The following is a 15,409-nucleotide window of genomic DNA, read 5'->3' on the forward strand; positions in this document are numbered from 1 at the left end:
CCCCCCCCCCCCCCCCTCCTCGTTTGGAAGCCAGAAACGCACTAAAAGGAGACATTGAGGGAAAATGTCCCCTCAAATGTGACAGCGTGGTGTCCATCTGTACTGTGTGTCTGATCCATTCCATAGCCCTGCAGACAGCCTATGAGAGGCTTGTGTCGGTGGGAGAATGAGATCCACCGCCTCGCCACATGGAGGCGCCGCAGCCCCGCACTGCCGCGCGCCACCTGCTTACTTTGACAGTACGAAAAAAGTAGCGGAGCCGTTACAGAAAAAAAAAAAGGAAAAGGGGGGGGGGTCTTTTTTGAACGCTTTAGCTCGAGATCAGATGCTCCCTGTGCGGGCTGAGAGGGGAGCAGGCAGGCAGCGCTTCTGCAGGGGGATTCAGCGATGCACGCAGCCGCGCACACAACTTCTCTCCAGTCCTGCTGCCGCCGCTGGACTTTCCTTTAGGATTTTCTTCTTGTGACAGAACGAGTTGGACTTTACTTCTTCTGCCAACATGTATTCAGCAGCATTGCTACTGATGCTGGCCGTCAGGATCTACGCAGACAGCATGGAAGGACCGACAGGTAAACAACAAGGGAATATTTCAATGTTCGACAGTTTGGGAATTCGGCGAGAGCGCGCACCTGTAAATCTTCTCGTTGTTTTTAAAGTTGCCCCCCCCACACACACACACACACACACACACATATACATACTCACTCACACACAGTCTAGACATAGTTTTTGAAGCTAATATTGCATTTTCCTTTGCTACTTGAAAAGTTGTCCGAAAGTGTGCGTTCAGCTGTTAAAATTAGACCCTGGCTACTTTCATTGGTGTGAACTTTCTCTTTTTTTGGAGCCTGTATGCAATGCAACGTTACTATTTCACAGGGGCATAACGTGGAATTGCCTGCAACCTCGTGAGTAAAGTCACAGCATCCTTTCATTTAATTACGCGACTCAGTAGTATTTCTGATTGGGCTACTGCCTTTTCCACGAACATTTCCTTACAAGATTAAATTCGAGTTTAGTGAATTCATGATTTTCATCCTGAACACTCCACTCTCTTTTCTCTGTCCCTCTACCTCTGTCCAGGACATTCAGCATCATGACAGCCATGTATCATTGTTCAGGCTTCAATAGGTGGCTACAATATTCTCTACTCCCACATGTCGTGCCAGAAAATGTAAATCCCATCCCAGTGATGAAGTCATCTCTCACTGGGTCTTATTTATTGCTGATGATGTTCACATTAAATGGGCTGCTAACTTTCCTGCATGATAATAGTATTGATGGAACATTTTGCATAAGTGTATCGCCGATGCATGGGGATGATTTGATAGACTGGTTCCTCCAGTCTGTAGAAAATCAGCCATCAGAGGCGTCTGGGAGGAACAAATCAGGAGAACTGTGTTTTTTTTATGCTGCTACAAAGCAATACAGTGGAGAGATGAATAAGTAATGTCAGTTTTGTGCCCCAAATAATAAAACACTGGCACTGGCAGATCCAAATATTTTCTGTGAGTGTGTCAGTCAATCAAACAATGATAGACCAAAGTTTTAGTGTTGTTAGTGAGGAGAACTGAGATTTAAAGCCATAGTACCTAAATCTACAGAACATTTGAATGGTTGCAGGTTTCTGAGGCCTCCGAACCTTTGATTTTTCAGGAATGTCGTGGAATACGATAGAACAAATGCCTCTGGTCACCCCCTGTCAAGTTGTTTCAAGTAAAAGTGACAGTTGGTTAATTCCCAAGAATGCTTTGCAACTCTCGTGTGAGCATCGCAGCTACGGTATAAATACTCTGGTGTCAGTTACACAGCCACCTAAAGCAGTTGCTGCTGAACAGACGTGCGCTGAGCCACTCCCTGCTCTCCAGGATCAAGTTGGTTCTGTAGGCAAGATTTAGTGTAGCAACCCAACTGTCTTCTGAGATTACACCGATCAACAGAGAAGACTGTCTCTTCGCCAGCTGGCGTACATTTAAAATTATTTCTGTTGACAAGAATGGACACTCGCTATGTGTCAAAATGTCCACATAGGAAGTTATAGGCCAAGACAAAACTGGTGTTCCTTAATTCTGTTTTGGGCTGTATATCAAACCTTAAATACCTTTTGGTATCGACTGAAATATGTAGCACTTTGTCTTTGAGAAAAAAGAATATGAGCAACAATACCATGGCCTGCCATCAACTGATGGATTAATTGTCTAATCATTGCACCTCTAACTAGTGGTGAACATTTCAACGACACCCAGGCCTACCTATGTCAGATCTGTAGTCTCTGCCATTGCTTTGGTATTTTTAGATACACAATGGGCTTTTGATATTGGTTCCAATACCTAATGTTGCAGTTTGGGAACTCGGACAGGTCTAAACTTGGTTTAACTTATTTCTTAAGTTTTAGAGTAATATGCAATCATCAGACATAACGAACCCTGGCTAAATAAAATATACCATATGTTCGAAAAGTTGCTTAATTTTGATCAGATCATATCTGATTAAAAGTTAACAAGTCCAAAGTGCTACACAATTTGGCTGCATTGCGGAGGGTTGCATCACTTGATGCATGTTAATTGATGGCAGCTGGGTAGTGGTGATCTTTGGAGCAAATGTAATAAAATGCAGATTTTTCTTTTTGAAAGGCGTTTGTTGTGAACTTGTTTCTAATCAATACTACAAACACATTTTGGTTGGTACTCTAAACATATGGAGGTTCTGAAAGGGTTTAAACCTCAGACAGTTTGTTGACATCTTGTGGCAGAATCTATGAGTGTTGAGGTTTTTAAGATTTCTCTTCTGGAGCTACCAGCAATTTGTGTTGTACAGCTTTAATGCTTAAAAAAGAAAAGAGAAAAAGCACTGCTACCTCACTTTGTAATTCTGTTTGTAATCAGTTAAATGCTTCACTGTACTAAATTGGGGTGCCAGCATGTGGCTGGATTTGGAGGTCTCTTACCTCAGCTGTGTAGTTTTACCTACACAATGTGTGATTGTTGAAGTTGAAACCTGCTGTGTTGTTTAAGTGCACCCGGGCCCTGTTAGCTGGGTCTCCAAGGAGCCAGAGCAGGATCGTAATTTAATCATAGAATAAAAGCACGTGAGTGAACCCCAACACTGAGCAGCCCTGACACGCTGCTCCAAACACTCTGAAATTGGAGGTTGGAAAGAGGTTAGCGTGAAAAGACCACACTGAATTGGGCGCTGACACAAGAAGGTGGGCTTTCACAGGCTGCTGGGAGGATGTAGAAAGGGTCCTTGGTGTATAGCGGCGTGAATCCGGCTCAGTGTTAATCCAACAGAAAATAGCCTGACACACGGCTCTCCCGGGGCAAATGCGGAAGCTTTAAATGGAGAAATTGGAGCGTATGTTTGCACAAAAGGCAATGATGAAATGTGCTTGTTCTGGAGGAAATAACACAAGAATCTTTAATAGAACAACTGCATAATAGCTACACGTTGTTCAAGAAAATGAGTGCATTCTGTAATCATTTGTGATAATGAGATGTCAAAGGAACAAGGGTTGTTTCAACACTCATTTTATAAAGGAAGAAAAATCCCAGAAATCTATCAATATAACTTCCAGCAGTTAGTCTCCTGAGCTGTTGGACAGATTTTCTTTTTTTTTTAATACAAGCAACAGAAACAATCCAGCTTTAATTGCCTTTTTGGCTGAAGAAAAATGGACGCAATTAACCTAGAAATGGATAAAAACAACCAATTTAAAAAGATGAGTACAGCCCAGATTTCACTTTCCACCTTTCAGATGCAGCATTAGATCGTTTGCATATTCCTAACAGTCTGCATGAGCCTGAGTTTCTTCAGTTAAAATGGATGGGTCAAGCTTAAAGTGTGTGGATATATTCGATCAGCCAAAGCAGCCTGACAGATGCAGCCAGTGAGAGCAAAGTGAGGTGCAAGTCAATCGGGCCTTTCCTTCCCTACACTCCACCACTTTGATGGCTTTTGAGAAATTTTAATTGCCTCTGCTGTTCGTCACCAGTCATTTGTCTCCGAGAGTTTTATTGGCAGTGTGGCTAAAGCAAACTTGTAAAGGTTTTCAACAGAATTAACATTTAACTTTTAACAATCACAACGGCAAACTTTATTGGAGTTTGGAAGTTGTGAGGCCTGTGAATAGCTGTGAGTGACTTGGCAAACTTTGATGCCTTTTTAAATATACACACACAGCATGATTACTTCTATCTATCTTAAAATGGTTTCCTCTTATCATTGAGGTAGGAGTTAGGGCTGCTGTTGTGCAGCTGAAGTAAATTTTCTCCGTTGGTGAAATGCAATGTCACCAGCTCCAATAGACCTTGTTGTGTGTCTAAGTTCTAGCTCCTTCTGCACGATCTATCTTTCCATGTGTTGTATCTTCAGTTGTCAAGAGCACTGGGCAAATAAGCATCATGTGTTACAGAAATGTGAATACTTTCTTTTCAGTAGCATGGGATTACAATTTGAAATTTTCAGTAAGTGTGGATAGATTGGTCGGGGACTTGCTAGCTACCACTGCAAAGTAAGCAAAATAATGCGAGAGTGGTGGTAGAATGCAGAGCCTATATCAAAAGAGAAGATACACAGCTCTTAGTACCAACGTTGTCCTATTTACATGTTGTGTTAGCTTAGCTGACATGCTAACGTTAGCCACTGGCAAACTAACGTTCAGAATCGGCTGGTTATGTTCACAGTTGTAGGATGTGAAAACCGCGCGTCATTACTCTTTTGAGGTAAAAACTTTTGAATGCCTGTTGAGTTTAACCAGCAGGGTAGCTAACTAGCTAAGCTAACAGCTAAGCTAGCTGTTGATGGTCAGTACATTTCCAAACTAAAAAAGAAATAGTCCTTGTAAAATAGCCACAGGCTTGCTACTTGTTAAAACAGTGTCTTCCTCATAATGAATGTTAGGCCTGGGTGATATTACCATACAATATATGTTGTCAAAACGGTATAAATATTTCTAATTGTATATATTTTTCTATATCATTTCTATCGCGTTGTCATAAAACCAGAAGCTGACCTGCGTTGCGCCAATACAGTATTTACTTCATTTGGACGACGCTTTTCGTTCTAAACATTGCACGTTATCTTTATTTTGTACCCAAATTCTTAATATCAGTAATTTTAATTTCTGAATTATTTAGCTGAGTTCACACAGGAGTGTACAAAAATAGTTATTACCTTGTGCTTATTTCAAAGGACTATTTATTTATTGAATTACCAGAAAACATGCTATTTTATAATTTTTATCTAGTTAATTTCATATACAGTGTACATATACTATATTGCAATATTGTTTTGTATTTCTAAACATGTTAATAGGGAAGATGTGACATGGAGCCAGTGGAATGGTTCAAAGGCATCTTTGACAGAACTGGGCTGAGTTATACTGTATGTTACATTTAAATTTTCTTGTCTATTTGTTGACGTAATTGTTCAACAGGGCTGGTGTTGGAAGCCACGTTGGTCATTTATGGTGTTAGCAATGAGACCATCTCCAACCATTATCGCCTTGTGCAATATGTTTATGACTTTAATCTCCCAGTGCTGCTGGCGTGTGCCCATCACCGCCATGCATGTTAATGGAGCTGCCAGACGGACTTGGCCTGAATCCACGAGGCGTCTTTGTGGGTAGAACCAGGACTGTCTTTGCCTCTCCAGGTGTGAAAAATGTGTTGTGTGCCCCCCCCCCCCATCTACAACAAATCATTATTGAGCAGATGGATGGTTGCCGGCATGTGCTGCGCATCCTGTCAAGCTGAGCGCTCCAGCATGTTTAGACAATAAAGATAAATTTTCTCCTTTTCAGACTTCATGTTGTTGAATGCTTATGTTGGTATTCAATTTAGATTACTTTAAAGGAAGTTGCTCGGTTTGTGATTACTATTTCTCACTTTTCCATCACTGACTCATTTCATTGCTTTTACAGCCTTGAGTTTTATTTCAACAAGCTATATATATCTAGATAAAATGATCTGCTAGAAGAAATCAGGGAAACTCGTAGCCTGGATGCTTGAGAATCAGCTGCTGCTGGAATTTGAATCTTGGAATTTGCTGTCTGTTGCAGGTATGCAGAGTGCAGCTAGTTTATGATTATCGAGGTTCAGAGAACTGACCTGTTGCCGGGGCAACAAAAACCAAAGATATTAAAGCGTACAGACGTTTTAAACCACAGATGATACTTTGACATCAGCTATCTTTTTAGCAAATTATTTGAAATGCTTCAAGTGCCTGGGAAGCCTCTGTGCAATCCTCCAATCCCTCTCTCTTTCAATATAAGAGCTCAACGGCTGACACAGATCATGTCTCAAATTGTCCACAGAGCATTGAGTGTGAGTGTGATGCTTTGAAAGCAGGCGGTGAAAAGATTGCACTGACAACAATATTTGTCTCTGAAACATGAGTGCATTTAAAGCCCAGTGTCTCTAAATTCATCAACCATCTTGAAGAAAGGCAATGTCAATTTGCCTGGCAATAACACGTGTCTCATCAAATCTGAAGCAATGAACGTCGAATAAATTCAGCTTAAAACCCTTTAACACCGTTAGGTAACAATCAGCAGTTTTTGTTGCCATTTTCAATATGAAGAGTATTTATACTTGGTGACAAAAGTATACTCCAAAGTCATTATGCATACCAAATGTGCTTGCCTTTTCAGTGTGCATGTGATGGACACCATTGTAACACTGACTGCATAATGAATACAGATGTGCTGCTCAAAGCTGCAAGAACGGTACAACAAATGACAGGCTTCAGAAAACAAACAAGTCTTTATAATGAATTTAAGTTAAATTAGGTTTCATTCACAAGAAGTTACAACATTGCATTCATGTGGAATGTTGGAAAAGGAATGGGCGACATACAGTATGTCGTCATAACCTCAAAACAGTAGAAATTACATTGGAAAACACAAATTCATAAATGTGATTTCTCTTCTTAAAATTCTGAACTAAAAAGGGAAAATTGCAATATGAATGGGAAATAATGGAACTGTAGGTGTTTGCCAATTGCAAACAAACCCCAGACCACTATTGAAGATATAGTCTTTGTCTAAGCTCAGGGCGCTGTATGGCCGCTTGTGTTTAGACAGCGTTTGAGAACTTGAGCTTCTTCTGTCAAATGGAGAAATAAAGGCCCATTCTAAGAAAAGAAAATTAAATTATATTTCTCAACGTGAGGTGTCAAAACTGAAAGTCGGCTGCTATATCAGCACTATTATCAAAACATTTGAAATGCTACCATGTTAGCCCTAGGAAATAGACAAAGCAGGTTAAGGGAAAGTGGTCGCACCAGAAGAGCAAATGAATGCACTCAACCTCACAGATTGATGATAGAACATTGTGGAGTGTTTGAAGGAGGAAACTTTTCCTTTTTCAAGGATAACTTTACCTGTGGTATTGAAATCATTGCTATCAGCACACAGACATGGCCAACTCTTGTGGAATAGCAGGTGAGATTGATGATGTCGACTTTAAGCTGTGACTGTGTGCTTGTTTTAAGGATGAGTTGGACAAAGAGATGAGATATGCAGGTGCATGACTGTTCTGCAGTGATGGCTGCCTTTCCATTTAGTGCAGTCCTGCTCTCTGTCTGATTCTGTCGTCGCCGCTGACGGCCAGCCGTGAATAATCTTTATGAATTTTCCTAGCCGACGGTGTGTTTACACTGTGCGGCTGAACCAATTGTCCAAGCTTTTCCCCTGCTATGAAACCTGTGGTTGGGCCTGTCACAGCAGATGACAGGTTGATGGGCGTCGTGAGAGGAAAGTGTCGCTCGGCTAGCGCTGCAGCGTGAGATGACCGAGCAGCAGATTCAGCAGACGGGGGTTAGAGTTCAGCCACAGGATGATTTTGTGGCGGTGCTGTCAGCAGTGTGTTGCTTTGGATTGAGATGACGTCTAGGGCCAAACTGTAAGAATGGCATTCCTCTCGCTTCCTTTCCCTTTCTGCCTCTCCTGGGAAAATAGAACCGCATGGTGCCACAAAACTATATCTTTTCAGCTCTGCTACCTTCTCCTCAACACTTTATCTCCACAGAGTTTTCCATTCACAGGTTTAGTCCCCTTTGTCATTAAGGTAGAAGACCACAGTGCCGATAAACTTGTGTTAGATGAAATGCCAAACATCAAACTCACCCCATCTTATGCCTTTGCCTCCACTTTTGTAAGATAAAAAGAAACAAATTAGTGATATGGAGCAAGACCCGGGGTGTGCAGGTCCCAGGGTAGCTGTAGATATTACACTTTAAAAAGCAGCCGTTTAAAGTTATCAAACCTGTGGGCCTTCGAGTGTCCCTGTGGTGCACGAGAGATATTAAAAGTTGAATGGAAACTTGTGAAAGAGAAAAGTCAAATAAATAAATAAATAATAAGACACGTCCCTCAAGGGATTGAACAAGGGCAGAGCAGCATTGCCTGCTCACCCCTGTCAGGGTTAGCAGTGACCCTCCTGTGCACAGCAGGGGAGGGTATGCAGCATGAGCAGCAACACCTGTGTGTCTTCTATCACAGCGGGATGTCTTCATCCCCCGCTTCTTCACTTCCTCCTTCTGTAACTAATAAATCTGACTCATTTATCGGCCGGCCAATATTAGGCATTTCCCTATTTATAGGTATCCAATAAAAAAAAATTTGTTTATTTATTTATATTCATCACAACCATTTATAATGACAAAAAAATGATTCTGATAAATTAATATTTAAAAAATAAAAATGGACTGTCAACCATGTTACAAGCATTTTACGTTGCATAGTTTCTCCACCAGAGGGCCAACATCCCTGTTGGCAACACTGATTATTTTGTGTTTATGTGTAAGGACTTTAAGTTTCATATCTTAAGTTTGTATTTTTATACATTTTATTTATCAGACCTTTAATATATTTAGATGTTCCTGTGTTCTGTTGTGACAATAAAACAAATCATTATCATATTATTTTAGTAAGAACTCATAATTAACTGCAAATAACTGATGTTAGGTAAATCTCTTTATGTTTTGTTATGCATTTTTGGATAAAAAAAAAACCATATACAGTATATATCGGCAGATAAAAATATATAATTTTTTTTTTTTACAAAAATAGTATTTTGAATTGCGTAAAAGTTGACATATTCCGGTCTGTGATTATCCATCAACATACATTCCTTTAATTTTAGTCTAAATAATTCCTAATTTCTGCTTTTCCAACTCAAACATTAGGTCTTATTTCCTAAAAGTGAAGTTTATTGAGCATAACTTCCAAAATTACCAGTAAAACTGAAGTTAATAATGGTTGAAAATGTAAAAAAAAGTGACAAACATTTAAAAAAGTGTCAAAAGTGTTGAAAAAACTCAAGAGGAAAAAGTTTAAAACAACTATTAAAAAACGCCGATGCTGATTTTCAATTTTTACGGGAAGACAACACAATGGCCATGTTGGTGCCTCAATTTAGGGTTGGAGAAATGTTAGTAGCGAATGCTGATACCAGTGTTCTATTTTTCCTGTCCAGCCAGAACTCAGAATCATTTTAATGTAAGGTGAGGGTGTGGTGTGGTGTGGTGGGGTGGGAGGGGGTGAAGAGTGCCTGCACCTTTACACCAAGCAGTTCCCTCTGGGATTGGAAACAACCGTGTCGATGTGCAGCAGGTTGTGTGAAAGAAGCTGACAGTTGGTTTGAAAGTAAAATGAATAAACACTTCTATCGCTGGTGTCCCCGCTGGGACTCAAACCTAACATGTTTGTTAGTTCCGTTGCTTTCTTCTTTCTAGCTTTCCGCTTGACTTCTATGTGGAGGGGTTAGCTTGGCAATGATTTAGGTGATGGTGGTATTTTGGCACTTCTAAGATGCATAGCACCTGGGACAGCATCTGCTCTGTTTCCCTTCCAAAAGGTGTCCACATCAGCAGCGTGTATGGGGGGGTTTGAGGCACCTGTGGCCGCTGAACTCGGACAGATAAATGCAAAGGATTACATTCATGAGCATGCAGATGGCGGTTCATGCCCTGCATGGGAATGAGCCAGCGGTCCACGACTTCCCAGAGGAGTGTGTTAGCCAAGCCAAGGATGATTGGAGGCATATACTAAAATCCTCATTCTGTTTCACGAGATGTATCACCGCTGGTGATGCTGTAGTTTTATAAGCTTGCTGTTACAGGAGGCCTTGAATCATTAATTCAAGAAGATGGACCCCTGAGTGTTGTGCGGATGCAGCTTTTCAGGTTGAGGTGGAGAAAAAGCAAATTTAAGTGTGAGAGTGAAGTGAAAGAAGTTGGAAAAGAGAGCAGTGTTTGTGGAGAAGGGGGGGGGGGGGGGGGGTTATTGATTACATCAGTGGAAGCTGTTGAGGAAACAGCATGGAAGTCAGCTGGTGGGCAGCTTTCTGTCTGTGCCGCAACTCTGAGCGCCACCTTTCATCTTCCCTCCGCCGTCTGATCTAACAGGCCGGCCCGAGGTGAAAGTGACTCCGGGGAGGCGTCTCCAGATCGGCCACTGAACATGTGTGTCCCTGCGCCCTCCTGGCCTACACCCCTAATCTCAGCGTCAATAGAGTCTGAGCAGATGGCACGGTGGCCGGGGTCAGCGAGCTCGTACACAATAATAATAGGCCATGAGAGGATGATGGGGCCGGCCCAGACACTGGAGGGATGATGCAGCGGTGACCTAAGTAGATATTGAAAACAGATCTACTTTGTTTGCCCTTGCACAAGGCTACCGTTGACATATGTTGTTTGTGAGTGGGTTTAAACACAGCATCCTGTAGATTGACCTAGAAAAGTGATGAGAGCAGCAGAAAGCTTACCATCAAAAGGTTTTTTTTATCGCATTCTGTGTTTCATCTAGAAGACCCTTCCTTGTGTTAATGTATAATGAAAGTTAAAAAAGAAATGTCATGGCGTATTTTAGGATAGGTGTGGCTTTTGAGTTGTTTATGTTGGTTTTGTTCAACATTCAGGTCATATAAATGGCAAAACAATTCCCTAAGGTGATTACAATTAATTCATGTTTGATTATGCACTAAAACAAGTGAGGCTTTAAAGCACGGTTTAGCCACTGTGGAATTTTGAGGGGAGATGTTAACATTATGCAAGCACAAATAATGTTTATGCCAAAACTATTTCCGAAATATCAAGTATTAAGCTTTATGCTGAAATCCAGCTATCATCTGGGTAGAAAGCCCCCTGAAACAACATTTAGGCCCATTAAAACGCTTTGTTGAAAGCCAGGTGAAGTCACAGTAATGGTGTATTATTCAAGAATTTCAGGCCAGCATGTGTTTCTAAAACAAAGCCAGATGTCAACTGTATTTATACACCCTTTTGCCACACAGTGGATCTCATGTGCTTGACAGAGCAGAGAGAAGAGAACAAAGCAATGGCAAAAAAAAAAAGATGGAAAAAAAAAAGAAATCACAATTTCAAGAGATGGAGTCAATTGCATGGGACTGGGAGATCAGAGGTAAGACTGTTGGTGTCACTGTGTTCTCACAACACACACCGGCCACCGTCCCTTGGCTACAACTTCTTCTGTTTTTATGAAATATTTGTTGTGCTACAGTTGAACAACTTGCCAGTTTGTGTTGCACAGAAAGAGTACACTTACTGATTTAGCGGATCACTCTGTAACATTGTCGGACTCATGATGGACAGTTAAACATCAATGCAGTTGAACCGGAGACAATCTCTTCTTTTATTCCACACATTCTACTTCATCCTCATAACCTGGCGTCTCCATTACCCACAATGAACTACCGAGTCAATTCAATCGACCGTATGGAGTTGGGTGTGTATAATATAGCCACACTTTAGAGTTATTCTCATTGAGTTGGAAAAAACTTTCAGAGCCTTCCAGGATTTCATGTCCTGGAGGCAGTTATTCAGTCCATTAATGTGTTGTAGTTATGGGGCTATAAGAGTAGGTAGGTGTTATCAGCATAACATTTATAGACATATTTTACCTAAGTATAATGTGGCGTAAAGGGAACATTTAAATGTAAAGAGACTTGGACCAAGTATCAAACCGTGGGAACAAGGCAAGGTACGGGCTGTGCTTAAGCCTTGAAGGAGGGCAGTACAAGTTCCTGACTCAGCTGCCAGAAAGGTCATTTTTCACTTTTAGTTATGCAAATTTGCAGCTTGAAATCCTGATTCTTCCCACTTCTATTCATATTGTATGTCATGTAGGTACTTTAACTTGTCTGCAGCCTGTGAAGTGCAGGAAGGGTTTACAGTGGCCCTGAAGTGGCTAGCGGAAGAGAGGAATGCATATTTAGAACAATGTGAGACGTGTTTGTCATTGTCTCTCCTAAGGGACAGTTTGCACAGGAACTGCTTCTGCCTGAATGTGTGCGTCCACACCCACAAAGTTCTGTAGTGCCCCAGACATCTCTAATTATATGCATACAAAAGTAGGCTATGTATTGTTTCCTTGTCCCACTCTCCCCTACACTGTCATCTCCCTACCAGTCGCCAACTCTGTCACCCACTTTCTGCCAGGCCGGAAGACCTGTTAATTAAACCTGTCAATCAAAGAGAGCAGGGGGTGGGCAAGGAGGAGAGAGAGAGAGTTCCTCACTTTTTACAAAGTGTTTAACTGCAGAGCTTACTTTATGGTAATAGAGTCAGTCACATCCTTGTTTTAGAGGCCGCAGCCAGGTACAGTAACAGTAGTTGACTAAACTGTGTTTGTGTGTGAATGAGTGTACGCTCTGTATACACATTAATGCACTTAGGGAGGGTGGAACAATTAATGGGGGGGGGGACGACACACACGCAGATTAGGAATCCATTCAAAAGTGACCGCTTTTTTCATTCTTTGTTCAGTGAAAGGAAGAGGCATTTAGTAACGAGCTCTGTAGCACAGTCCGACATGAGTACCAGCCTCCTTCCCGTCTGGGCGACATCTCTGACCCCGTGTGTTGTCCATGTTAAGTTAAGAATCCACTGGAGAGGGATAAAAGTACAAGGCTGGGAGAATCTGTAGAGGCAAAGAAGTGACAGCACAAGCAGAATCACTAATAGAAGGTTTAGTGTGGCCGGTTGGCTGGGCCCAGTACGAGTGGAGCGGGGTTTGGGTATTGAAAACATTAGCAACCATGTTAAGGAAAGCTAACAAGTTTGTTATATCCAGGGATGGCCATTGTGTTTTGGGGTGATTTACAGTAAATCTTTAGCTAAGAGGTCTCCTGCTTAATTAGCCTGTGCTTAATTGTGCCATAGAAGTGCTGGGACTGCTCACCTACTGCACCGCTTACCGCAGGACAGATGAAAGAATCCCCAGGGGCGCTACAGAATCATGCTTGCAGCTACGTCTGGGCAAAATATCGACATTATATCAATAAATTAAGGCTAGATATCATGTTACATCTTTGATATTGCAATATGACACAAATGTTGTCTTTTCCTGCTTTTAAAGGCTGCATTACATTGTCTTGTCATTTTCTGGACAGACCAGACTCTAACTCTTGTATTGTTTGCCTTTACCCACTTAGTCATTACATCTACGTTACTGGTGATTATTTATCCAATATCTCATTGTGTAAATATTTTGTGGAAGCACCAATTGTCAACCCAAGAATATCACCACAATGTCGACATTGAGGTATTTGGTCAAGAATATTGTGATGTTTGATTTTCTCCATATCGCCCAGCTCTACCTGCAGCCGGGTGAAATGTGCACTTTGACACGCAGTCATGTTTTGGTCATCTTTCTCACTGAAAGGTTTTTATAATATACCACCTACATTACTGAGCCATCTTTAACATCACTGCTACTACTATTACTAAGGGTGGGCAAAAAAATTGATTCATAAATGTGAATCCTTTTTTTTTTTTTTTCTTCAAGCTCTACCGATTCAAAATCAATAATTAGAATTCCAAAAAACCAATTCATCATTTCTTTATTTGTATTTTTTGTTGTTTTATAATGGCATTTAATCCATCACATGGGAAAAGTAACTACATGTACATACTCGGAACTGTTTTTTTAATTGAGAAGTTTTGGAATCAAATTGATTTTTGAATCTAATCCTGAGCCTAAAACTCAAATGACTTCCTGAATCGTGCACCCATAACTATTACTTATGTTGCACAAACGCTCCTACTTCTGCTAAAGCTGCGGATACGTATTAATGATGCTACTTCTACTACATTATTCTACTACTAGCAGTACTCCTTCTACTTCAAATGCCACAAAGTAATAATGCCTTTTCAGCAGTAGTACTCATGCTTCTACTACTAACGCCACTGTCTTTATTACTCCTGTTACTATTACTACAAATGCTCCAAATAGCAATGGAAGACATGAGACTTTGTTATGTAAAAAAATGTATTTACAGTTACAGAAAAAAGAGGTTGTTGGATTATACTGAAACATTTTGTAAAAATACGGGATTATTTTATTAGTAGGTTTGAATTTTCAGTGGCCATGGTGTAAAAGGAAAAGTCAAGCTGCAGGCTACCGCTTAGCTAACGTTGCAGTGTCTGTAGCTGCATGGTGCTAGCTGGTAAGCTACGCTGTGTCCGTCTGTTTTTTTCTCCGGACGTGTGCAAGAAGATAGGGTTGGTGAGAGAAAAAAATACTGGGAGAAAAAGTTGATCCTACTTTTGTTTCAGTAGTTAAAATCGAAAGCTCATTTCAGTCGATTATCGATTTAAAATGGAACTTTTGACACCCCTATACGCTATGTAGCTGTCTAACCACAGTCTCAAGACATACACTTATGCATTGGCATAAGTGTATGTGTATTCAGTACTGACCTCTAACTTTTGCTGCTGCAAGACAAGACCAGGGGGCTTGTGGGAAGTTTGGCAACGGGGATTGCCAGAGGGCATCAGGGGGAGAGGCAGAGAAGAAAAAGGGCTCAGCGTGCGTTTCAGTGTATGTGGGTATGTCAGTTGTGACCTAGCCGGGGGGCATGAATAAAAATGTCCAGTAATTGCCTGATTCCGTTACATGGATCATTACCACAGGTGTTTGAGGCCTTGCAGATACAGGCGGGGATGTAAGCCTGCAAAGCTTTGACAGCAAAACAACCTTTTCCTTTGGAGCTGTTAAAGACCTGGCATGGAGTTATAATGATCTGGTGGGTAGGGGCCCTTTTCAGTGTCACTAAATCTGACAGTTGGTCTTAATGATGTTGACATTTCAAATATGCTTTGGGAGAAATTGTTGTTAAGAGCAATCGCCCTCTCCCTTCATGTTAGGAAAAACAAAGTCACTGGCATGTGAAATTTGCGCGGTGGTGGACGACGAGGAGGAGGAAGAGGAGGAGGGGAAGTGGTTGTAGTAGGAACTGGGAGGAGGGAACAAGGTTTTTTTTCTTGTTGATTAGGCAGCTGAAATCATCCTTTGTGAAGGCAGCTCACGCTAGGGAGGGAGGGAAGCTAAACCTAGAGGAAGGCCTTTTAGGTTCATTGCGGCTGGATTGATGCGGGAGCGGGGGGG

General features: G+C 41.4%; 1 protein-coding gene across 10 annotated transcripts in view; it reads left to right on the forward strand.

Annotated features, from left to right (window-relative positions):
* The first annotated feature begins 291 nt into the window (after positions 1 to 291).
* LOC117956659 (receptor-type tyrosine-protein phosphatase U-like) overlaps positions 292 to 15,409 on the forward strand; it is a 203,807-nt gene continuing 188,689 nt past the window's right edge. For 6 of the 10 annotated variants that reach the window (XM_034891839.1, XM_034891841.1, XM_034891840.1 and 3 more), the window contains exon 1: positions 292 to 569. In XM_034891839.1, coding sequence (XP_034747730.1) covers positions 500 to 569 — 70 coding nt within the window. In that variant the 5' untranslated portion in view covers positions 292 to 499. The remainder of the gene's footprint in view (positions 570 to 15,409) is intronic. The other 4 variants (XM_034891847.1, XM_034891845.1, XM_034891849.1 and 1 more) reach the window with 2 other exon arrangements.

Source organism: Etheostoma cragini, chromosome 14 (genome assembly GCF_013103735.1).
Source record: "Etheostoma cragini isolate CJK2018 chromosome 14, CSU_Ecrag_1.0, whole genome shotgun sequence".
Classification (NCBI taxonomy): Eukaryota; Metazoa; Chordata; class Actinopteri; order Perciformes; family Percidae; genus Etheostoma; species Etheostoma cragini.